Source organism: Saccoglossus kowalevskii, chromosome 18, assembly GCF_978046115.1.
Source record: "Saccoglossus kowalevskii chromosome 18, keSacKowa6.1, whole genome shotgun sequence".
Lineage (NCBI taxonomy): Eukaryota > Metazoa > Hemichordata > Enteropneusta > Harrimaniidae > Saccoglossus > Saccoglossus kowalevskii.
In genome coordinates, this window is record NC_140658.1 from 16,045,875 (window position 1) to 16,073,446 (window position 27,572).

Genomic DNA, 27,572 nt, shown 5'->3' on the forward strand with positions numbered 1-27,572 from the left:
GTCAAATGAGTTCTCGCGAGCTCACGGCCATACAATCGAGAGCTGAAGTTGGCGTCCAAAATGGCTACCTTTTGACATGACAACCAGTGGTTGGCGGAGATGATTGTGTTTTGTGTAGTCTATTTAGCTCCCGCCTGCCCATTGTGAGCAAAGTACTGCATAATGCCACCCAAGAAGGCGGTGACGAAGCCAGCAGGGAGAGGGGTAGCCCCAGTGCGAAAAGCACCTGTCAAAACAGCGGCCCCTGCTAAAGGTGAGAACTGTTTTACAGTTTTGCTACAGTTCTGTCGCCCTTAGTTCCGTGGTACATGTAGTTAGTTTTATAATTAATCGTTTGTATATTTCGTACGTTTTGAGATGTAAAACCATCGAGCGTTAGCAAAAAAACCGCTTCTTACAACGAAACCAAGATTTATAGAACTGCAAAGTATGCTTTGACAATCGGCGTTAGAGTATTAATACTAAGTAACTTAATAGAAATTGTCAAGATAGGACCCTCCCGTTCACAGGTGCCTTGACGACCTATTCGTATCAATACACGAACGTCTATGGGGCGGAACGACCAGTGCAGGAGCTTACCCTTGCTGAAAATAATAGAAATTACAGAATTATAACAGTTTGGTACTGTAAAGCATCTTATGTAATTAAATTAATGTACGTCCATGTATTTGACACGAATAGCCTATGTGCACCCATTGGCCTGGTCAAGTCTGTAATTTGCAACTTCCCATTCCACACTCACCAATCCTACGAGTTTGTACGGGTACATCAAGCCCACGTCGAGGTGTTCATAAACTTGGAATCATGACAAATTGACATTGGCCGATATTTGCATTTGGTCATCGGCTGCCCACTAGAATAACTCAGCCATGAGTCCTGATATAACAATATGCATGTATACAGCACTGATTCCCCACACATGTCAATTTATACATTGTGTCAAATAAGGTAGAAGTTTATTAAGGATGTAGTAGACATTTTCAGGAAGTAAATTTCAGACTAATTATTTTCATAAGAGTTGTTTTAACTCAAGCTGTATGTACTCTATGAAAGCCAACATTTCAAACTTGAAAATCAATGTAGACGCAACCTTCACATGGTCATGTGATCATGATTGCATTGTTAAGAATATTAATCCAGTGCTTAAAAATAAAGATTTTAATGTCTCTCTCTGTCTCACGTCCTAACATGTGGGTGTGAATAAGCATAAATTAATAATTATTGTGATGACTTCATTTGCATATGATTTCTAGTGACCGTTTTGCTGAACATTGTATATCTGCATAATTTTTCAATATCAATAATTACAAGATAAACTTGAAAAAAAGGATTCAAATGAGTAGAATAAAACATGAAAAACATTAACATCAACTTTTTTGGAAATGTGACGTTCATTTTAACATTCTGATTGCCAAATCTTTAGATAGTATAAATTTATCAAAAATTACTGACAAGCTATTATTCATACATACATGTATGTATGTGTCATATTTGTAAACTTGTACTACATGTATAATCACCAAACCCCAGACTGAACATGTTTGGCCCTGTGCCTGACTGACATACGGTTTAATGAAATGAAATTGCAAACATTGTTACACCATTACCGGTATAAATATCATGCAATTTTTATCTCTCTTTCCATGCAAAATGCAGATATAAAATTGAATCCTGGTAGTTATATACGAAGTATCATATCAATCAGAGTACATGTAGAAATTTTCAAGGAAAAGTAAAAAATAACAAAAATATTGAAAAAAAAAGAGAATTAAATCTCATTGAGGTCCACCCAAGGAATGTACTGTGTTACATACACAGTACATTGTATGTATAAAAAGTAAGTATAAAAACAAGTTAACCATTTCCAAGAAGAAATCGATTGCAAAAAAATGCTGTGGGATGGGACGAGACGACAACCAGGGACAATAACCTAGATAACAGCTCTGTCATTTTTAATAACAGTGAAGCTAAAATGTAAAGGCAGTGAATAGTACAACATGTAATCTGGTTGATCATTTTGCTTTCAGAATTTAAATGTAAAACCTGTCTTTTTGGCTTGCATGTTATTTTTAGCTAATTTTTAATTTTGCTATTTCAAGATGTAGTACCAGTAAATATAATACATGTAGTATGTTCTCACAATAAGATTGTCACTTCAGACAAAATGAGATTGTCACTTTAGCCAAATTAAGATTCTGTTAATTTTTGTATTGAGGCAAATTTGCTAAAATAGCATGTACCGGTAGATATTCAAAGTGTTCTGCAGTTGAGTTTCTCTACTGGTTTTTCAAATAATCATGAAATCAATTGTGACCAATATCCAGTAAAAAGTATATGATTGATGAACATCTCATGATGTTTGGAATTAATATGCAAATGTTATGTAATTTTTTACTGGCACAGTGGTTTCAAGCACAACATCAGCGCCTTGGACAACTATTGTTCAGCTTTATTGTTGTAGGAGAGGCTTCTGTAAGTCTAAAATCAACAAAGATGCTGCCATATCTCGCCTCGCTGGTTGGTGGTAGTCATCCCTGACTGGCACTCTAAATTAGTGACCAAGACTATTGTCTTATTCTTACTATAGTTATGCAGCAACCAGCTTGCATCCTGCCAGTTGTACTGGGTAAAAATGTGTTAAAAATGGACCTATATAGTTGCACTGTGTGGTAGTGGCCTATAAACAATACACTAGTTTATTTTGTGAAATTACCATTTCATTGTTTGCAAGTAAACACTTTGGGATAATACAGAAAATCTTTAATTTGAAAGTTAAAATTCTGTAAAAATCTCGTATATCATGGTCAAAGCATTGAGACCATAGCCATGAGGACTTTAACTTTTTACATCCATGTACATCCTAATGTTGGTGCAAAAATGTATGGAGTTCAAAGCAATAATTGGATTAAACTAAAATATGAGAATCTGTTTTGCATTTCTTCATATAGGTGGTGCCAAGAAACCAGGTGTACCAGTTGGCAAAGGTAAAACACCACCAGCCAAGGGGAAAGAAAATCAGCCTAGCAAACCTGTGAAAAAACAACCAACAAAACAGGACCTGGCAGCTGTGGTTATACAGAAATGGGTGCGGAGATTCCTAGCAAAGATAGCACTGCAGAAACAGAAGAAAGAAAAAGAAAATTATGAAGAACTGATGGAACAGTTAGAAAGAGAGGTGAGTACCAGTCAAAGTTAATTGTTACATGCACAAATTGAGGATGATTTCCGGCTCAACACACATTTTGCAGAAGACTGACTTTTCGATCATTTACAGATGTCAATATACTGATTATGCTGTAATACTCGAGTTATTAGTAATTACATGTAAATATTACTAAATATTTCCTGCTTTTCATGCACAAACTCAATTGGTATACATTACACGTATAAAACATGCACATGGTCAGAAATGGTGGCTGAAAGTTTTGGGCACCGTTACATGTACACGTCGTATAACTGATAACATAATGACATTGTTCTTGTCCTCCTTCTCTGTTTTTGACTCCCGTGTGCGAAGCACAAAAAGGGAGTCTTTGCAGTTAGTGTGTGTGTATGTGTGTCCGTCTGTTCCACTGATATCTCAAGAACCATACATCAGTTTTTGATGAAACTTGGTGCTTAGATGCTCTGGGCCAATGCGCAGATTTGATTAGGTTTTGGTAAAAATCCATGCATATTAATTACCTAATTTGCATGATAATTAGCTAATTTTAAGCTGTTCCATAACTGTTCCACTGATATCTAAAGAACCACTCACACAGATGCTCCAAACTAATGCGCAGATTTGATTAGTTTTGGGTAAAATTCTGTGCAATATTAATTACCTTATTTGCATAATGATTAATCAATTTTCCGCTTTTCCACTGATATCTCAAGTACTAATCATCACATTTCAATAAAACTTGGTACATAGATGTCATAGGACACTGCACAAACCTGATAGTTTTTAGGGTAATATCAGTATATATTAATTAACTAATTTGCATAATTAATTCATTTTCAGCTTTTGATATTTCAAGTAGTAATCATCACATTTCAATGACACTTGGTACATAAATGTCATAGGACACTGCACAGACCTGATAGTTTATAGGGTAATATGAGTACATATTAATTACCTAATTTGCATAATTAATTAATTTTCAGCTTTTGATATATCGAGTAGTAATCATCATATTTCAATGAGACTTGTTACATAGATCTTCCAGGATTATGCAGACACCTGATTAGTTTTAATTGGATATTAATTACCTAATTTGCATAATGTTCCACTGATATATAAAGAACCACAAATTGGATTTTAATAAAACTTTTAAAGAGAACTATGCAGAAACCCAATTAGTTTTTGGTAAATATTTTATGCTTATTAATCACCTAATTAACATAATTAATTAACACTGATATCTCAATTACTGATCATCACATTTGAATAAAATTTGGTACATAAATGCTCTAGGACAATAGACAGGCCTGATTAATTTTGATTAATATTAATTCTCTAATTAGCATAATAATTCATAATTTTTTTGTTCTGTTCATATTAGTTACCTGATTTACATAATTAGTTTTCAGCTTTTCCATCAATATCTCATGTACAATTAATTTTTAATGTGTCTTCAATACTTTCAGCACACGGGAGTTCTTTCTAAGCTTTCTTTGATCTTTCTTTTATCTCAATGCATGTGAATGACATTTTTTATTACAATACAGAGTGTTAGATTAGTTTATACAAAGACAATAGAAAAAACTTTCTAATGTTTTTGGTTTATAAGCTTGCTTAGAGCTTGCTTTCAAATCCATCATAAATCTGCAGAGTTAATCTCTTTTAAAATCTCTGTATCAATGCACAAGAGACAAACTTTTTTTACATTTAGATGTACAATGTATGTGTCTGATTCACTGGATTTTAATTAAATTTAGTTTAAAATTAAATCAATTTGATCATGTAAAATAACAATAGAGCTCATTGTTTGTTTCACAGCCACTAAATCATGCAGCAATGTTTAAATAAAGTTTTGATCAGAACAAAATGGTAACAGTGTTCATGGCTGTTATGGAAAATGCAACGGATCATAATTTATTGACATTGGTATACCATCTCTTTTCTTTTATACTGGCAAGGCTGTCTCTTCAGATTAATCACATTGCATTTTGACAAACATCAACAGTCTCGTCTTTATGACACCCATATCTGGCGCATGTTTGACATGACGACCACACCCTTTAATATTGCTTTGTTTGCTTTAATCTACATGTAAGTGAGCATAAATATAACATTTGCTACTTATTAAAAACACATCTAAACCAAAATTCATGAATATTTATTTTGACCATAGAAACACCTCTATAATTCATGTGAGTATATTCACAATACTAATTGAGTAAAACATCATAGTAAACACTTTAAATAACATATTTTTTAAAAATGTTTTATAATGCTAAATATGGTATTATGCCATAGTGCATTGCCTACTGAAAGCCTCCATCCATAACACAAATGTATGGGAAGAAACGACATTGGCATGGGATGTGTTAACAGCTTAACAAATCTGTTGAATTTCAAATCTCCTTAATTTTTTCAGGCATTCTTAGCAATGGTGAAAAGAGAACAAGAGTTGGCGGAAATAGAACGAGAAAAAGAAGAGGAAGAAAGGAGACGTAAACGAGAAGCAGCAAAGAGAAGAAAAAGGATGCTGGAAGCAGCATTTGATGGAGATAATGATGAAATTTTGCAAGTACTGAAAGAGGTTTGTACAGTATAACCATTTTTTTCTTTTTTACATTCATGTATTTATCATGTGATGTCATTTAGGGTTGCTTTTTTTAAAAAAAAAAATAGATTTTCACAAAACTCATTCTTTTTTCATGCGCTTTCATATCTTGCATCAGTGACACTATGCAATGCGTAATTTTAGAAGAATTCAGAAAAAAAGTTGACAATTTAAGTTTTGTTGGACATTAATGTATTTATACAGCCATTTAACTACTAACTACTTGTTAAACAAACTCTTAGCTTGACTAAGAAAAGCCAATCTATTTTGTCGCATATGCCAAATGCGATGGAATGAATTCCAACATTTGTAAAATAGAATAGAATATTTTATTTGACACAAAATGAAATATGCACAATATAACGTCTAAGGTCAATTACATAAACAGCATTAAAAAGGTACATTATACAATACACTGACAGATATAAAGGTGAACTTTTAACCTTTTCACCCTCAGACTTTCTCACCCAAATTCTTCCGCACTTTTTTGCCCAAATTCTTCAATATTTCATGAAATAAACCTTGATTTTGGAGCCAGCAGAGAAAATTTTAGTAAATTTTTAAAAATTAAAATTAACTATAAATAGGACTATTTTGTGAATTTGTGATAACAAAATTAGTGATGAAAAGGTTTTATATACATGTATAGAATTAATATGGTATCTGCATGTGCATGTATTTGCTTCTAGGTAGATCAGGAGGACACCAAGATGGGGATAAAGAACGACGATATCGGCAGAACAATACGTGCCAAACACCAACTTGAAATGGTGGACTGTACCGATGCTAATAACAACACCCCGCTATCGGAGGCCGGTGGTGGTGGCCATGCTGATACCATAAAATTGCTCCTTGAAAAAGGTGCTGATCCAAATAGTCGTGGACAGTTTGAAAGAACTCCACTGTATAGAGCGGCTTTCAGTGGACATTTAGAGGCGGCAGAAACTTTGTTACAATATGGTGCTGATCCAAGGATTTATGCTAATGATGGATGTACACCTGAACAGGTATTTAAAGGGGGGGCGCAAGGCTTATTTTCGATCAATGTAATTGCAATATTTTTTTGTTCGTACAACGTAAATAGAAAAAATAAATTCCGTAATTCTGTAATCACAGGCTAGACGTACAACGTAATCAATCAAATATTTTGTTCGTACACTGTAAAAATGTGTAATCTTTCTAGTACGTACAAAAATTCACATCCAAATAAAAAAATCGTAAAGAATAATCCAGGGAAACTACATTTTTGAAACTGTAAAACGACTAGATGACACAATTCACTACAAAATTGAATGTCAAGACGTAAAAGGCCCTCTAACCGAATGAAGAGCATTACGAAGGTAATATGCGCATGCGTCTCCTTTCACACGGCGCAGAAATGGTGGGGAATTTGAGTCGGAGAGCTCTTCGGACCATTCAATGTTCCATTTGTTAACACTGTAAACTGTAAAAACGTCTTTTTTTTCTTCGTAAATTGTGAAAAGCCCTTTTTATTTCCCGTAAAACCGTACCAGCTACCCCCCTTGCCTCCCCTCTTTAAATTAGTACAGCATGGTTTATTTTAAAGTTGCGTTTTTGAGAACATCTCTCATTGATAACTGAGTTCACTGTGATGACAATCTGTGGGTTATTTTATACATGTATTGGTCACAAATCATGAAATATTGGATCACTTGAGCTAGCCTGCACTGAAAGTTATGGTGCCTATAATAACCAAATCAAACTCAAATACATTCCTATTTATGTTTAATCACACAGGGTAAGGGTCACTATTTCAGAGAGATCTTCTGTATTCATTTCAGAATTCTCATAATAAGATTCCTCATGAATGGTACAAAATCCAAAGCCATTATTGTGTTTCCAGTGGTCAGTTTTGTACCGATCAGACAAATTTGGGATGGAACTTTAAAGATACAAAAATTCACCACTATGTAGGGTTGAAACATAGGTTCGTTTATACAGTCGCTGATCACCTCACCATCATACCTTGGCAGAATTCCCGCTATAAACCTATATTAAAGTGAGAGGGTCGTCACCAGTGCACGCACGGAAATTGAGTCCCAAGCGACGATAACAACACATATAACAACACAAAGGCTCATGGATAGATGCTTGTAAACAATGACACGCTATGACCATCTGATGCATGCGCTTAACTGTTGATGAAATCAAACACAACAGCACCTGCTCTTGTGCTAAATGGAACACAAAGTCACTTGTTTTGACGTGTTTCCATGAAAAATCAAATGCGCAATGTTATGTGTTTTTACCAGTTATGCAATGGAGTGATTTAAGATGACAAAATCTAATAGTTCAATTAATGTTTTGTATTATTAGTCTAGTTTTGTTTAGTGTAAATGTAACCATTTTAATTCCTCCTGAGGAATTTTACGTGTTTAATAAAGTATAAGTTCAATTATGAAATTGATAGATTGTATGGGGATAATATTATTGGGCAAATGTGCTAATGGAACTATGGAAGTCAATAAAATTTAGCTAACCTAAATAAGCAAATTTTCTCCTTGAAACAGATAAATGTTTACACATTAAACAAAAATTTAGAGGGAAATATTTTTATTTGCATAACCTCATGCATTACTAATAAAACAAATACTATAAACGATGTGCTTCTAAATAAGGTATATACAGTATTTGAATTTCTATTAGCGATGTCCTTCTAATAGAACAAATCGAACACCCTCTAGAAAACATGAGCTTGTGAGCATTCTGGGTGCTAAGTCAGACAAGTACTGTAGTAGACCAAATATCATATATTTGTTTGTTGTGCACTTCTGTTATAGAGATGTGCTTTTAGTATAAGACAAATACAATATTTACTAGTACTGTAAAATCTGTATTAGAAGCTGCATCCCTAATATAAGTCGCTCTTATTCATTTTGAATAATTGAATACCAAACATTTACCATTTCTCATACGTGTAGATGCTCTAATAAAAGCCGCATCCCCTATGTTGCATTGTACCATTTTAATAGACGCCGCAGCTTCTAATACAGATTTTACAGTAGTACATGATATTTATAGGGTTCTCCCTAGAGCATTTAGAGTAGAGGTTCATATTTGAGCAATAGAGTTTAATACACGAGTATAATACAGGTGATTAACATAGTTTATTGTTATTACATTATGTTCTTTTCCTGGGGAGGACACTACATGTAGATAGTGCTAACTATGTTTCCTACATTTACAGGACAGCATTCTATCAGAGCCAAACTACTACTCATCCCATCGATTAATAGGAGATTATCTCCAACGCATTTACTTAGTCGGACTGTTTGATAGTTGCGATCTGCCCGAGTTCAGTCCAGTTCATTCACAGCCGAATGGAACAGCGCCCTCAATTACTTAGTAGGGAAAAAAACATGGCTGAAAACTATTTTGGTGTTGTGCTTGTGTTGTTTTGTCGCATAATTTCGTACACCATTTTTCTTGTTTTCTTGTTGTGCTATAAATCTGTCGCAGTATTTCTTCACTCTGCCAAATAAATATCAGGGCATGTACCTCTTCGTCAAGCCAGAAATTTTGCGAAGTTACGATGGTGTCTCCTGAGACGCCATAATGGAAATGAGAGGTTACTTTAAAAAAAGACGATTAAAGGTGCGATACCAGTCCTGAATTAGGGCCGGACGCGTTTACACAGTTGGAGCCATGTCAGGGCCCAATCCTATCAGAGCTCAATCCTGAGAAATACATGTACATGGCTATTTTTGCTGGCTTGAGTTGTAGAGCTCCAATAAAATGCTGTCATACATGTACATGTATAAATACAGTAATTGACTCCTAAGATTATTATAATTGTAAGCATTAGTCCTTACCATTATTGTTTATTACCTTTACCCATCAAAAAAGATAAAAGAAGCAATATAGAACCACCCATTGATAAATATTTTCTAGTATGCACTGTTCATATTTCTTATGACTGTGTGTAAACCGTACTTTTAACCTTCATACCATGGGAAATGTGGCTTGACCAATCAAGACAAGTGTTTTATATGAAGAATACCGATATATGTGCTAAATTCATTCCCCAATTCCGGGAGGTTGGTTGTGATGTGATGTTCACACTTCTGGGAAAATGACTAATTTTCTGCTCGCCTTCCAAAAAAATGCAATATATCTGGCATGTTTTGTTCAGTAGAAATACAATTCCCCTGTTTGACTTTAAACAGGTGAAATTTACATTTGGCCACATTTGGTCAATCTGCATTGTGAAAGAATGTTTTTATAATAAATGCTCCTCTGCTTTCCATTTATTTAACTCGTTTGTGTTTGATGCTAGTTACTTCCTCCTCCAATCTGTCATTTTTATGTTACTTTAGATTAGGATCAATTGATGATATGTAAATGAATACATGTACATTGCAGATAGCATCTGTTGAGGCATTGAAAATTGTGCTTAGTGAGTGGGACGTGTCACAGACAGAGAGACTCCTTGAGAAGATAGAAAAGGTCAAAGAACAAAGAAAAGAAGATGAAAGAAAGAGAAGAGAGGCAGAGATGGAAAAGTAGGTATTCAACCCTTTGAGTGTCATTGTCAACTTTTGGCACCAGTAACAATATGATTATGTACATTCTGCACCTCCCCACATGAAATGTTGATAAAAATCGGCAAACCTTTTGATCATAACTGCAAGCAATACCTGTAACCGGCGGTATGAACAAAAATGATGATGCGATTTAGTGACAATTTTACAAAATGTGAAAATATTTTAACTGAATTTATGATGGAAAAATATTTGGTAGTCAAAGAGTGAACATGCTTCATTTGTCTCTCTGAAAAGGGTGCAGATTTATTCTTGATTATTGTTTTGTTGTATATCGTTCCAAAGTGGAAATTGGTTGGTTTTGTGTCATCATCTTTCCAGAGAGCTTTTCAGTGATTTCATTCATACTTGATATGAACATCACTGATGTTATACTGATGCTCATCATTTTGTTTGATCTACAAAATATGTTGATGGCCTGACAATCACTCACTTATTATTATTGTTTGAATTGTAGATTGGAAAACAAATTGAAAGATGCCCAGATGGAGCATGACACAAGGCAGAGAGAATTACAGAAAGCATATACAGAACTGAACAAGAGAATAACAGAACATGATAAAGTAGTGGCATCAGGATCTGATAAGTCAGATATTACATTACAGGTACATTTATATGTTATATATGGTAATCTTGTAAATGCATTCATTTTTCACTGGGTTTAATTTTATTATTTTTGTTGATAAGTAAAATTTGCTCACAATTAAAACTATGTAAACTTGTAAAATAACAATCACTGGTAAATTCGTGAACTGCCAGTAAATCATAATCGACAAATATGCTTCAGAGAAGTGAGAAGTATTGCTGTGAACTGCTGATACCATTTACCCATACTTGGTAATACAGATCGATTTGAGCAAATGTTATTTAGGATGATTATTTTCTGATATGCCATTAATGATCGACCTCGCTATTCCGATCACTGGTAGCAAGAGTGGTTGTCGCATCAGACTCATGATCGGTAGACCCAAGTTCAAATCCTACCTTAGGCTGAACATCAGAAGGGTCAACCCCTACCCTGGGTGAATGTGCCACGGACTCAATAGGAAGGCCAATTCCATTGGCCAAGATTCATTCACTAACAAATGTGACTTCAGGGGAACCTTGGTTAACGTTCGCAGGTGTTCAACCGAGCCTGGTTGACATCAGGATAGTGCATTTGAATGGGAGATGGTCGCACAGCCCTGTCATGCAGTCCAAAACATGAATATGACTTCTGTGGCAAAAATGCACTATGTTTCAGGACATACAAAAAGAAAAAGTCAGGAGAGACAACAGTGACATTCAATGTCCTGATCTGTTGCCTGACACAAAAATATTTTTATAAAAAATAAAAAAAAATGATTGACCTTGCTACTGCTCATGTACTAATTATATATAATCCTTTAATATTTTCTCTTAGGTTAACGTAAGCAGACACAATTGATAAGTGCCAGGGTTTTATACTAAAGCAATCTGCACAAGTGTCTGTTGACGTCAACCTAAGTATAAATATCGCAGGATTATATATATTCCCACAGTACATGTGAAACAGCAACAGTGTTAACAGTGAAATATATCATTGCGCTCACCTTGTATGCTAATTTTGTCGTCGCCACAGTGTTCTGTTTCACCTGAAAACCTTGCATATGCTGTATGGTGATTCTAACCGTTGTGATATTTGCTCAATTTTGCTAGGATTTTTTAAAAATTTCAACAGAGGGTCTGAATAATACACGCATGAGCTTGCTAAAATGAACCATTGTTACCACAATCTAGAGTTATCAAACCACATATAAACCCAGAAGCCAAAATAAAAGGGTTTGTATTTGGGCCTCACACATTATTCTGGCAATTTAGCTCACCATTAAAGTGTGCCACATATGGTAGAATAGAGAAATGTTTCTGTTTCAAAAGATGTTTTGTTGATTCCAATCAACTGTTAATCTATGTATTTGAAAGCATTATCTAATAAATGTTTTATCTGAGGCGAAAAACATAACCTAACTAATGTACCGTCATTCAGGTTCTGGATATGAGTTTGCATAGTAATTTATTTATTTATTTGTTTGTTTGTTTGTGTGTTTGTTTGTTTGTTTGTTTGTTTGTTTGTTTGTTTGTTTGTTTATTTATTATTTATTTATTTAGCTATGCAAGTACCTTGATCGGTGAACAGAGAAAAAAATATTAACCAATAGAAGATGAATTGTCAGCTATTGTCAATATTTTGGTCATTAACAGTGATTTCATTTCATTACAGGTGGTGCATGACGCTGAGAAAGATGTTGAGATTGCTAGAATCAATGCCCAGCAAGCACAGCAGAAATTAGAACAGATACGAGTACAGATACGAGAACAACAATCAGCTGGAGGTAGGTGCTGTGAAACATACATGAAAATACATGGAAGTTATGGAAGTGATGATGTTGTTCAAAATGGTCAAATATGCCCTTCAAAAAAGCTCTAGAACGACTGTAAAACATGTTGAAATAGCTACATGTCATTTAGAGAATTTGACTCAATGCATGAATTAATTAAATTTTAATTTTGCTAAAAGGTCATCAATCTACTTTATAGCGACATATTGAATCAGCAAAAATTACAGATTATCTAAATTAGCTAAAATAACATATTTCACACTATATCATATTTGCTCTGTTAGTAACGCATGCCCTTATTAATCACAGATGTTAGTCTATGGTCAAAATAAGTTGTAGTGCAATGACCAAGTACAGTGTTGGACATTCTCTTATAACTGAGAAACAATTTGTTCAAACAAAATGTCAATTTCTTGTTTTCACAGTGTCAGGTTTTGTTATATATGATGTCAATGTCATTAAAATTACGCAATTAAATTCATATAGACTATGACAACGTAACAAAGCAGACCTATTTTACACATATAAGCCAATAAGTAAATTGTCCCGTATTTCAAAAGGTTGAAAAGAGTGAGTGTTTTTAGGTTAAAATAGTAAGCCTCATCACAGATGTTGAAATTCTCTAAAATAAAGCTGATTCAACTACACTGGTATTGACAATATTAGGGAATCTGACCATGCTGACTACTCTCTAAATGTATCACTCTGCCATTTCAAAACTAGCTGGTTTTTGCTATAATTCTACTAACAAAGTCTTTCTTATTCTGATATCATATTGAATAAAACAATTTGAAATACCATGACATTCCATCTCTTGCAAAAAGTTGTTCAAAAAATAGAAAGGGTCCATTTGTGGATGCTCCTGTACCATGATACAGTCTAATTGTGGTATAAAACAAAAATAATACAGGACTGAGTTATAATAATATTTGACTTTTTCACCATAGAAAGCCAGGCTGATATTATTGGTGTTGGGTGTAACATTAAAGAACTGGATGAAGTGTTGATGCGAGATGTTGGTGCTAAAATAGCAACTGATGGCAGGTAACTTTAGATTCTTTTTTAAATATTATGAGGCTATTTCAAGATTACCGCAAAATACACACAAAGTCAGTTTGGTAATTGTATCGCCAACCCATGTAGAACAAATTGATGCAATCCAGTACCACCTGAATGCATACTTTCTCATTTTTATTCTCATGATAAAAATGTGCACATATTTTCTACAGTAGAATAAATATTCACTGGGTTTGATTTGAGTGGATTTGACGGCTTATTCGCAGTGTGTCTGGTTTGTGAATGAAACAGTACATTCTATTTTTACATTTGAATATTCACTGGATGAAAATAAATTAAATAATTCATGCCTAATGTCAGTGCAGTTATTTGTGTTCATATGATTTATTGTTGCATTATTTTGTTATTTAATAGCAAAAACCACAATCTGATTAAAATTTGATACAATAAAGTCTCTGTTTAATTCCAGTCAACCATGTTCCTCAGCTATAGTTATACATGACTGAATGGCTGTCCAAATTGCAATTAATTCGATCAGTGCTAATATTTTAAAGATCACTTTCTAGAAGGGTTTTCTTTAATCCTGTCAAACTTTCTTTCCCTGATATGGCAAACAGAAATTAAATATAAACAGACCTGTACATTGGATTTTAATCAGACTGTATTCATCATACTTTGCACAATTCATGTTGGTTCTTACTGATTAATAAATTCTACTGATGTGCAGGCCTGTTTATAACTGTTACAGTAATTAAACCACTACAATCATAACATCCATGGTTCTCTAAAATATTAAGAAATTTTTGGATTGCATCTCAAAAAACAACTTAATTTGAATACGAAATGTATGAAATTACAAGAAATGTTCTAAAATTTTGCTGAGAAAACATGGTTTTTTCACTGAGAAAACTTGGTCTTCTCACTGAGAAAACTTGGTCTTTTCACTGAGAAAACTTGGTCTTCTCACTGAGAAAACTTGGTCTTTTCACTGAGAAAACGTGAGCTTCTTACTGAGAAAACGTGAGCTTCTTACTGAGAAAATTTGGTCTTCTTACTGAGAAAACTTGGTCTTTTCACTGAGAAAACTTGGTCTTCTCACTGAGAAAACTTGGTCTTTTCACTGAGAAAACGTGAGCTTCTTACTGAGAAAACGTGAGCTTCTTACTGAGAAAATTTGGTCTTCTTACTGAGAAAACTTGTTCTAGGCTCTTATCTGGGAAAAATTGGGCTCCACACTGAGAAAACTTGGGCTACATCTGAGAAAACCTTGGTTCCTCATTGAGAAAATTGTGTGAGTTAATTCGTAAAGAAAACACTGAAGAGTTCAATTGTATTAATGAGCATTAACTAGGATTTAGGTGTGTATTAATTAATAATTCTTTTGTTTTTGTTTTTCTAGGTGGCCTCTCATCATAGATACTTCAGGTCGAGCAGTAACATTTTTAAGATATCGTGATACAAACTACCTGAATGCATTGAATCCAAAACACATGGACATTGACACATTAAGAAAGGCTTTACTGGGTGCTCTCAGGTTTGTTATAATTATTAATTATAATTTCTAGCATTAACAATCATTGCTATGAACAGCTGCACAACTCAGCGTAGTCATACTGATTATCTTGCCAGGCTTGTATATTTACTGTTGGGACAATGGCATCCAGACAGAGAGGACGAAACATTTGTCAATCTTTTGTGCTGTTACTGTCCTGAGTGCACGTAGCAGAATGCAGCATAATTTATTGGGGTAAAATTTAGCAAATTACAGTAGATCATCCTTGAATTGATGTTGCCTTCCATATACGCATTTCCACTCAATGCCTAGCTACAATGCTAGTATTATTTCTTCATGTTCAGCTATAGATGTGATTGGTTGAATGGAAATGCCATCAGTATATATTTTGCATAAATCTTAGTGGTAGTGAGATAATAATACCACCGAACCTAGGCAGATATACCGAGTGGAATGTTACATAGATGCCAATGACATAGTGTGTGGTGTTTGCATAAATCTGAATGGGTAATGACATTTTACTAGCACCATACCTAGGCATATAATGAGTTGAATGTGACCTGGATGTCTATGATATCCCATAGTTGTGGAAATCTGCATAAATCTGAATGGGTAATGAGATATTACTAGCATAGTACCTAGGCATATAGTGACTTGAATGTCGCATCAATGTCTATGATATCCCATAGGGTGTGGTGTTTGCATAAATCTGAATGGGTAATGAGATATTACTAGCACCATACCTAGGCATATAGTGAGTGGAATGTCACATACATGTAGATGCCTATGACATCTTCATACTTTAGGAATGTTTACGTAAAACTGAATGGTAATCAAATATTACTAGTACTGTACCATACCTAGGCATATGATTAGATAATTGTCATGCCTAGGCATCAATAGAATGACATAAATGAATGGAGCGCATAAATCATGGCTTTAACTTCACAGAGGCATCAATTGCCTTGATGGCATTTAAATGTACAGATTTTCCCTACAGTATATGTAACGCTATGGCAATTTTTATAAAATGTTGTCTTGTAAATAAATGCTTTCTCACCTCTGAACTGATAAATTATAGGTGAGTAGAAGGTTAACTGGAATGTATGTTGCTAAAAACATTGCTGGAACTTAAATAAAATTTCTCAAAGTGTCACAGTCATCTTACTGCCTTGTATTGCATTATATGTATCATGTGACATAATACACATGCGGTTATCACGAGAATACCTCAAAGTATGCATGAATACAGTACAGCTGGAGTATCGGCCGACACACAGCGGAGGTTGATGCATGGCGCACTATCTTAGTCCAAAATATTTATAACAGAATTGGCGAACTTCTTTGTGTTGAATCCGATCAAACTCTGGTGGCAGCCATGTTTGTTTTTATTATTAGATGACGCTGACAAGTGTAATCATTCCATATTTGAAATTTGCATTTCCTAATATGGTAGGATGAAAATACCCCATAAAATACCGCAAAATGCTGTAACTTATGGCGTTACGATGACTGATGTATAATAATACAGTGTATGTGTAAAATGTTTTTTTTTTAATAAAATTTAACTAGGTACTGCACAACAATAAGAACTTAACCATAATATTTTATTTTCTTAAATCTGATACGCTCCTTCTCAAGAAACATATTTATAAACTAAATCTGAGATATTAAGACAAATTAAATATACATGTATGTTTTCATTGCTAGGTATGGGAAGCCTGCTGTACTGGATATGATGGAAGTTGACATGTTTGAAACGGTTGCCATGAGAATGGATGAAATTCACAAAGGATTGATGGAGCTTATAATGAACAAGGAAATTATGAAAAATGAAAAGTAAGTTATTTTTTGTCATTAAAACAATAGATAACCTCAGTTGCATCCGGGTAGAAGTTTGATGAGTGGCAATTCATGAAGAGAAAACATGATATTTCTGATTAGAGTACTGCTGGGATTATAACTGACTTAAAGCAGAGGGTTCATCACCTGTCTATGCATGAAAATTGAGTCCTAAGCGATGGTAACAACACATGCTAAAATGCAAAGGCTTATGTGTAGACATTCTATGGCTGTCACAAAGCTAATGGCCCTCATTTTAGGATTGGAACTAGAAACAATGACCTATTGATTATTTCTTATTAGTTCCCGTTCGGTCAAAGCTGGCCGATTGACAGCCATCTGACTTTTTGGCCTTACTACTATATTTCCACAATTTATGTACCATTTTTATTCGTATTTGGCACATACATCATACATATCAGTGTGTTTCATAATCAGATAAAAAATGGCCGAATAACGGCTCTTTTAATTTTTGGCCATATAATATTACTACTACACAAACCACGTGTTTTGATGTAAATAAACAATCTGTTGCATACGCCACTTGGAACTCAAGTTTCAAGAACACACTCGCGACAACCCCTTCTCTTTAATACGACGAGCACAAAGAGAACTTTCAAACATTTAACGGAGACTGTGTCATTTTCAATGACTTGTTCTGATACATGATACTAATTTGGGATGGTGATGCACATCCATTTTTTTTGTACTTGATTGTGTCGAAAAATGACCACTAACATATGACATCTAACATCTGACCTCTTGCTAAGTCACAAGCTAAAAATTATGACTTATTGAGGGTCATGACTTATCTATGACAGACAAATTCAGTTTATAGGGCTTTATCAAAGCAGTACCAGCCAAGAAATATGTAAGTTTATTACAGAGTATTGCATACTAACCCCTTTGGTTAATGAAATTTTAATTTCATAAACAAATGGGATAATTGCCAATTATCATATAATACTGGTTAAATAAAATCGAAATAACAGTGGATAGCTCCCGTAGGGGGCGTCCTTCCCCTGTCATCTGATTTGCATACTTCCATTTTTAACCATGAGATTGATTCACGGTTGAAATTTGGGCTTGCCAAAATATCATTGTTTTTGCGGTGGAAATACATTGTTACCACCCATCAACACAGCCACCGAACTATTAGTGTGTCAGGAAGCTCTTGTGGACATCAAGAACTTCGTACTTAGTCACCTTGAGTAAAAAATTGTAGTTTTAGTAACGAAACTCAAAAGCCCGCCTTCAGTTTCAAGATGGCGGAAAATATGGATACCGGAGAGTTGAACACCGTTCATCCCAGCACTTCGGATTCAAACACTTTCGGACGAAAGTGTGAAGAGTGCCATATATCGATGCTCACTTACGATGATCACCGTATTTGCATTCCATGTGGCAGAAAATGTAATGGGCACATCAACTGCGGTGTTTGCTTCGCCTGGCCGATAGAAACTTGGAACTGGGATTCCCGCCTACGCAAGTCAACGGGAAAATCAGGAAAGAAGAAATCCAAAAAACGTCATTTGGAGGAGTCTTCGGTTTCATCGGTACCTACCAACGCTGAGGACGAACTATTGGCAGACGAACCCAGCCAAAAACGTCCAAAGGAGACTGACAATGAGCAAAGTGTTATAGCTCATTTACAGAACAAGGTGGATCTACTGACCAGAAAAATTAAAGTTTTGGAAAACCCAGTAGACGAAGAGGTACCACCAAAAGCATGGAGTGTCAGCGCTCTCCAGGCGGAAAAGAAAAAATCCTACACAACAGTGGTGCGAGAAAATGTTGAAGACGCACTGGCTGAGGCAGGCGTGATTTTTTCTATTGAAAATGCTACAAGCAACGCGGGGGAGGCCGGCTCGTCGAAAACCACAACAGCGAGTGGTACCGACAAGGAGGACCCCGAATTCAAAATCCGCTCCGATGCTATCACGAAAGGTGCGGTTATGGTCAAGAAAATCTTACCTCTACCGATTCCACCGATGGCGGACGCCCCACGTTTCTCGATCGGTTTGTCTACACTGCCGAAAAAGGACACTTTTGCGACTTCAGCAATGCTACCATGGTCTCCCCGACTGACACAGGGCGCTGCTACAACACAACGCGTGATCGGAGGAGGCAAATGGGATCGTGAAGTTACCGAGAAAACCGCTACAGCCACCAAGGACGACTTCTTGGGGACTAACCGGGACGATTGGAGCAGACGCTACCAAAAAGTCATACCGCCCGCTGATGAGTGGAAAACACCGGTCGGTACCGACGCCAGCCTGCACGAACGACCTCTCGGCGTACAACCACCAGAACTGGAGCCATGCGTCCGGGAAATGGTCGCCGAAGGAAGTATAACGAAACATCCACTCGGCAAACCACAAGTTTACATCCCGTATTGCCTGTCCCAGTCAACGCTATGTAGATTGGAAAACAACGTTTGGGACACTTCTGTTGCATTAAAGCCATAGAGAATTTTTCACTACTACTACACAAATTCAGTTAGCGAAATTCAAAACAGGCAACATCACCAAGGATGAACTGTTTAGCACATTAGAGCCGCTGTTGGTCGCGACTAACGTCGTCGACGCTGACATAATACAGAGTCATCTCCAGTTACGAGCGACTATTCAACACTCTCGCCGTGCAGCAGTTTGGTCCGCTATGCTAAAGACAGCCGCCAACGCTGAAATCAAGAATGAATTGGCGACGATCGATTTCAGAGGGACCAAATTATTCGACGGAAAACTCAGCGCTGTGAATTCTAAGTTGAATGAGAAAGCAGCGGCAAAAGTTAACCATGTGATGATCGAAGGCGCCTTTAAAGCCAAGCAAGCCGCTAATAACAAGCAGAGCATCGCGACCAAGGCGAAGCCAGTTAACCAAGCTACTACGGGTCAGCCCAAGGGAAACGCAAAGGCAAACCCGAATCAGGCAAAAGGAAAAAGTGAAAACCAGCAGCGACAGAATAAACAATTCTCGAAACAGACTGGTAACACTAAAAGGTCTTCCTGACTATACGTCAGCAAATATGGTAATGTATCAAAACAAGGTGCGATTAAACATGTCAAATATTACTCATTTTTGTCAAACAAATCAAACCACAGATCCCCTTACACATATACCACTTGCATTAAACGATTCGGTTCAGTGCCCAGGTCGGCGGGAACCAAGTCGTGCAAAACATCGTGCATTAAGCGATTTTGTTCAGTGCCCAGGATGGCGGGAACTCAATCGTGCACAACAAAAACACGGTCGGCCGCACCTCAGGTCGGTGGACGATCGTATAAACAAACAACCGGCCGAATGCGTGGACCTAGGGAGAATGACGCATCGACCGGTGAAAAAACAGAAACCCGTAAGGCAGAGTCCCTACTCCCCTCCAGGTTGGAAAAAAAGGGGGGGAAGGACGTTAAACGGGGATATAACGCCGCATTCACTCCAGGGGGAAATGGAGAAATCGGCGATGTCAATGTATACCGCCACAAGCGACCGAGGGTTGGTGAGTCCCTCGACGCCGGTGGCACTGCGTCTGCAGAAATGTATTCCCCGGTGGAAAGAAACTATAAACGATCCGTATGTGATATCGATAATAACACACGGGTATCGAATACCGTTGATAAAAGAACCGAAATGCAAAAAAAGAACATGTATTTCGGGGAAACCGGGCTCTACTCAGTCAACAATACTGAAAGAAAGTGTGGAAATACTACTCGAAAAAAAGGTAATTCAGTGGGTACAAAACCCGAAAAATTCTTTCATCTCGAGGTTATTTCCCGTCAAGAAATCCAACGGTGGGTACAGGCTGGTGCTGGATTTAAAGGAGTTGAACAAATTTGTGAAGAAAGAAACGTTCAAAATGTTAACTCCGGCACTAGTGAGAGCGTCAATTCAAAAAGGGGACTGGATGACGTCCCTCGACTTGACCAACGCTTACCTGCACATACCAATACACACAGAAAGCAGGCGCTTGTTACGATTCGTGGTGAACGGTGTAACGTATCAGTACACCGTCCTACCTTTCGGCCTGACGTCAGCCCCACTTCTGTTTACAAAAGTTCTACGCACAGTGGTGGCGTTACTGCACAAGAACGCAGCAGACGTCAACCCCTACTTAGACGACTGGCTGATAAAAAGTCAAAATCGGAACCTGATTTGTCAATCAACCGAGCGGACTGTCAGTCTACTGCTAAAGCTAGGTTTTCTGATAAATATGGAAAAATCAGAATTAATACCGACGCAGAAAATAGTCTTTCTGGGCATGGAACTGGATGCGGAGAAAGGTATGATCCGACCAGCCCAGCACAGAATCGACAATGTACAAAAAATGATACAATCATTTCTAAAACAAAAACAAGCCACACTACGCCAGGTAATGCCACTAGTGGGGATGTTAACTTCGATGAGGGGCTTAGTACCGAGAGCGGCGCTACAGTCCAGACCGATCCAACGCCTAGTGTTAGACGCACAGTTAAAAATGCGACTATCAAAGGACGGGATAAAATACGAAAAACCGGTACTGTTCACACCGGCCTTTCTGGAATCACTTCCGTGGTGGGGCAACCTCAAGAACCTCACGGCGGGGATTCCCATGGACAAGGCGAAACCGACAGTAACGTTGGTGACGGACGCATCCATGACGGGCTGGGGAGGGCACTGCATGGACGGGATTGCACACGGTCAGTGGAACGAAAAACAAAGGAAATTTCACATAAACCGACTGGAAATGCTAGCGGTGCAGGTCTCCCTGCAATCCTTCAAAAAAGCGGTAAAAAACCGGGCCGTGTTAATAAGATCCGACAGTCAGACTGTAGTAGCTTACCTCAACAAGGAAGGGGGAACGAAATCACAGTCGTTAAACGACCATGCTGTAGCAGTGCTAAAGTGGTGTGCACAAAACAAAGTCGAGCTGATGTGCAAACATATACCGGGAGTCCAAAACGGTGTAGCGGACTCGCTATCCCGGGGGAAACCCTACGACGACACAGAATGGGAGCTGTCACAGACAGCAGTAAACCTAGTGTTCGACATGTGGGGGGAACCCCAGGTAGATCTGTTTGCAACACCGGAAAACAAAAAACGTCCCGTTTTTGTGACGCGTTATCCGGACAAACAGTCACTGACGTGGGACGCACTTCAGATGGAGTGGGGCGGAATGTTCAGTTACGCATTCCCACCATTTCCATTGATCCACCGAACGTTACAAAAACTGGAACAATCGGAGAACTCGCACATGATTCTAGTGGCACCGAACTGGCCGTCTCAGACTTGGTTTCCGTTACTGCTGTCTCTGCTAACGGATCATCCGAGAAGCCTGCCACAAGAAAACACGTTGACACAACCCGGCGGTTATACACCAACCAACCCGGAGCTGTACCAACTTCACGTGTGGAAACTATCCAGCAATTTAGAATTGCGCAAGGGTTTTCAAGCCAAGTGACGCAAACAACGACGGCCGGGCTTAGGGATTCCTCAAATGGATTGTATCAATACCACTGGGAAAAATTTCGTAATTGGTGTCTTGCAGGGGATATACATCCACTCTATCCCTCTTTGCCCCAAGTAGCGGAGTTTTTTTCTTATTTGATCAACGAAAAAAAGTTGAAACCGGGGACAGTAGAAAACTATAAATCGGCGATCAACTCTGTACTCAAACTAAGCCTAGACAAAAACATTTCGGATGACCCGACAATCTCCGATCTGTTCAAGGGCTTTATTACACAGGCGGGCCCCATTGAGAGGTACAAAGCACCTGCATGGAGCTTGTCAGTAGTCCTTGAAGCGCTACGACAATTCCCATACGAACCGAAGGAATTGGCGTCACTACAGGACTGGACGAAAAAGACTGTTTTTCTACTAGCACTCGATTCAGGGAGGCGAGTTAGCGAAATACACGCTCTGTCATTTGAAGACAATTTTACGGTGTTTTATCCCGATAAAGCGATTTTAATGACATCAGTAAAATTCAGAGGAAAAAATCAGAAACTGCACGAGACGGCGACTCCGATCGTTATCCCGGCACTGAGCAATATTTCCAATGAAAAACAAGACAGAATTCTTTGTCCGGTACGTGCGCCAGCTTATTATAAGAAACGTACTTCCGGGGTCAGAAGGGGTCAAAGGTCGATGTTCGTTTGTTACCAAAAAGGTAAACAAAGCTCAGCGGCGTCGAAATTCACGTTAGCGAGATGGGTAAAAGAGACAGTTTACCACGCTTATAGTGATAAGTATTTGAGCACAGAGACAGGCAAAGTCACTGCCAAGATGCATGACTTAAGAGGCATAGGCACTGGCCTTTGCTAGCGGAGCTTCTTTAGCCCAGGTGCTAGCAGCCGGGTCCTGGAAAACTAGCAACACTTTTCTCTCTTATTACCTGAAAGACCTAGCGGCCGAGTCACAGGGCCTACACTCGTTAGGCTACCTAGTGACAGGCCAAGTTGTAACGAAACAATAGGGCATGTAACTTTCCGCAACTGCAAGAATTATTCAGTTAGCGGGAGTTATACAGTTAGGGGGATGGAATTTTTTCAATTCCATAATCAGGTGGGGTAGTATTTATCTGCCAAGAGATATTCTCTGGTAATCTGTCCCATTTGTTTATGAAATTAAAATTTCATTAACCAAAGGGGTTAGTATGCAATACTCTGTAATAAACTTTTAAAACTAGCGCCGAAGCTAGCTACGAATCAATATCGTGGTAAAAAAGATCTGGAAGTATGCAAATCAGATGACAGGGGAAGGACGCCCCCTACGGGAGCTATCCACTGTTATTTCGATTTTATTTAACCAGTATTATATGATAATTGGCAATTATACCATTTGTTTATGAAATTAAAATTTCATTAACCAAAGGTAAGTATGCAATCTCTTATATAAACATAAAAACTAATATGCGCCTTCGGCGCTAGTTTTAAAAAATGGACACCTTGAATTGTGCCACCTACACTTTTTGATTGTCCCAGATTGACTCAACAAATCATTATTCATTTTCCTTCAAAACTACCACTAGCCATTCAGAGTCTGTGATGTAACCAATATTGCGGCTTACTGAGGTGCAGACTTAGCAAGAGGTCACTGTAATGTATTGCTCTATTAAAAAAAAAATACACAAATATTCCATTTATTGTATGCTGGCTCATTATACAATTTGTAATATGACTTATTACGACCATAGACACACTTCTCTGTCATTCACATATTAAAGTGCATATACAATTACAGCAAATACAGTACATATCCTCGGGGGCGGAGCTACGTCACGGACGTTCCACGTTGCTAAGACGCGCACCACTGTACCATGCATTTCAATGGGCTCTGTGCGCGCTGCTGTGGAACGCCGGTCGAGCCGGTGAAAATTCGAGAAAACAACACAAACTCAACTTTGAAGTAATCCCGAACAACCAAATTTATATATGTTACACACGTAGGGCTAATCTTGTTACACTGTTCAGAGGAGTCTCAACAATCATCCCAAAGTACCGTTTTCTGCGAGTTTTGGGCCTTTGTTTTCACCGCCGCTGGTTGCCAGGCACTGAAAATCCCCGGATGTCCGCCCCCGAGGATACAGTATTTCTGTGTGGTTCCACTAATTGTAGCTTCCTGGTCTGGTATTTTTGCATTAGCACAACCCCAGTGCAATGAACCTGATCAAATGAGTAAACACTTGTTGACTTATGGTCCTGTTCCAGCAATGAATTATGGGTAGTAATTTCTATATGTCTTATTTATTTGTCTCCCTCCTCAGGTACCTGGTGCTGACGAGAGAATCCGACGGTGACGAATACAGTAAAAATAAATTCAACCAGGCTAGGGTGGACAATTTTCGGTTTTTCATTATCACAAAACTCAAATATCCACCGAATGGCCTCATTGAAAAGACTTATCCAATCACAGTTGTTGTTTCTGTGCAGTAATTTGTATAAAAAGTCAATTTGCTCGTTTTTTGCTGACAAAATTTGAAGAAACACAGTCCTGTATAATGAATTGCGCTCTCTTGTGTTGAAGCTGCTGTAGCATAAATGGTTGAAGGAGAACAATCACTGGTATTGTTTTGTTGTCATTGGTTATTCAACATACTGCGTTTGAGACTATCCAACGAAATGAACTTATGTCTGTGAACCGAGTACTAAAGGTGGAATGCTACTCCCGAGTATTTTTAGTGCATATGGCTGTAGTAATATTTTGTTTCAAAATCTGGCTACAATTATTCGTTTTAGTATGTGAATTAATTTTTTGGTTCATTGTCAATCTGTTTAATAAAAAAAGGGTAATATAATATACCTTGTACATATAATGTCATTTTAGCAGCAGTTTCATTGAAAACCCACTAAAATTATTGCCATTTTTTTAGTACAAGGAGAAAGGTATTGATCAGTACCTTGTAAGACACTATACATCTTTTTTCACCATATGTCATGGAGCACAATTTTGTGATACTGTAAAATACTATTTTCGCTTGGAATTAATTTTCGCTATTTTCGCTGAAGGAATGATTCAGTGAAAATAAAATCCAGCGAAAATAACTTTTTTCCTATATTTTACATTCAACTCATGAAAATAAATTCCATACAAAACACCCAAAAAGTCTTTTCAGCGAAAATTAATTCCAGCTAAAATAAAGTAATTTACAGTATTGAGATATTTCTATATGTATCCTAAAACATGCTATTTTCACCTCATTTTGTACATTGTTTTTCTCTGAACTGAGTATGGTTACTCAGTGACATGAACTATAAAAATAAGGAAAATGGCAATATTTTTTCTTTCGTGTAGCATTCTACTTTGAGTGTCATCTCTACATCATTGTAGCACTTCATCAATAGAGAGAACACCTAAATACAAAAAAAATGATTCTGAATGTTTTCAAATAATCATAGACTTAATGATTTTCTTCTGATGTCATCAATTGAACTTCACACTGCTGCATAATGTTCAAATCTACCATGACTTAATTGTCAAATTTGAATATTCCACAAACTGCTTCCAAATTATTCTAGAATATTTTTCTTACCTCAATATGAATTGACTAACTCTTTTGAGGACTAAAAGTGACAGTCACTGTGCAGTGTCCTGTTCCATATGGGTCTAATGTCACATTATACAATGTGTGTAAAATCTGTTCATTTGCACACAATTTGAACCTGTTTGACAACTGTGATGTTTTAAGAAACATTAACATTGCGATACAGACATGATGCCAATCACATTTGGGTTTAACATTTTCACCACCAGACTTTCTCGTCCAAATGTTTCTGCTATTTTTCCTTACATTCTTCTGGAAATAAACCCTAATTTTGGACGTAATAGACACACTTTGAGTCAATTTTCAGTTTTTACTCAAAAAATGTGGCTATTTTTGTTCAATTTTCTGAAGAAAAGTGCCATCCATAAACAGGGCTTTTTTGTGAATTTGTGATGGAGAGAGGAACTGATGGTGAAAAGTTAACACACAAGAATTACTTTTGGATTATTACCAATGTATTTCAGAATATTTTAAAGTAATTTTTATTTCATACTGTGAATATATTATCTTACATCTCCGTCCCTAAATCAATTTATTTTTAACTGGTATTTTTTCATGTTTCTTCCAGTCTGAGTACAATGTAATGTTTTCTAATTTTTTTAAATAAAATATCTCAGATTATTTACAATATTTGTGTAAGCGTTGTATGTGTATACCAACAATCAGTACGATACATTTATCTTGTACTTGATTGGTTTAATTACTTTTTACTTATTAATTGCCATTGAGATGAACTATGTTTTTATTGGCTTCTAGATTATTTTGATTTAATTGGTGGTCGTTGTAATTTCATTATTTGATATGGATTGCATGTTGTGTATACAATGCATGTAATATACATGGTTAAGATTCAACTTGAACGCGTGCGACACACCACCACCACCTTCAAGAAAATCTAGGTTCTCCCTACAGCAATTAAATAAAAACTCTCGGATAAATAGATTACTTATTACATTTTTAATAGATTATTACATTTTTTGTTATACATGTACAAATCAAATGGTTTATATTTAACTTGAACGTGTACGCTACCACCATCTTTAAGAAAATCTGGGTTCTCCCTACAGCAACTCTTAAAAACTCTTGGATAAATAGAGCTCAAATAGCATAAAAAATTAAATTTATGATTATTATATTTTGTTATGCAAATCAAATGGTATCCTGCCAAAATAATCTATAGTTAATGTACAAATTAAAGGGACATAAGCTGCAACACTAATAGCATTTGTGGTACCAAACTTAGTAGAATCATAGACCCTATGGTAGCATGTTACAATACTAATATGCACATGTCAACAGCACCTATGTTATTTATGTGTCCTTAATTCATGAATCAACATTAAGGACTGTCTTTCTCAAATTTCTAGTAACTGTTAGGGACTTCATTATCACATCTTTGTTGTGGTTTGGTGATCAATCACTGTCATAACAAGTATTTGTCAGTCATGAAAGGCCGATATATTTTTTTTTTGCAATTTTTGAACATTTTGA

At 36.8% G+C, this 27,572-nt stretch overlaps 1 protein-coding gene across 1 annotated transcript; it reads left to right on the plus strand.

Annotated features, from left to right (window-relative positions):
• On the plus strand, positions 1 to 26,709 carry LOC100369859 (IQ motif and ankyrin repeat domain-containing protein 1-like). The gene is made up of 11 exons (XM_085492735.1): positions 1 to 253; positions 2,949 to 3,175; positions 5,583 to 5,747; positions 6,461 to 6,778; positions 10,155 to 10,294; positions 10,791 to 10,938; positions 12,573 to 12,684; positions 13,638 to 13,734; positions 15,107 to 15,241; positions 16,931 to 17,059; positions 24,804 to 26,709. Exons 1-11 carry the CDS (start codon positions 163 to 165, stop codon positions 24,970 to 24,972), a joined length of 1,731 nt encoding a protein of 576 aa, XP_085348861.1. The 5' UTR covers positions 1 to 162; the 3' UTR covers positions 24,973 to 26,709.
• The last annotated feature ends 863 nt before the right edge of the window (positions 26,710 to 27,572 follow it).

Bases quoted from the DNA above. Each gene is read 5' to 3' on its own strand.
- LOC100369859 (XM_085492735.1), top strand. From the start codon at position 163: ATGCCACCCAAGAAGGCGGTGACGAAGCCAGCAGGGAGAGGGGTAGCC. The intron at 254-2,948 runs GTGAGAACTGTT...TTCTTCATATAG, and splicing joins AACAGCGGCCCCTGCTAAAG to GTGGTGCCAAGAAACCAGGT. The intron at 15,242-16,930 runs GTTTGTTATAAT...TTTCATTGCTAG, and splicing joins GCTTTACTGGGTGCTCTCAG to GTATGGGAAGCCTGCTGTAC.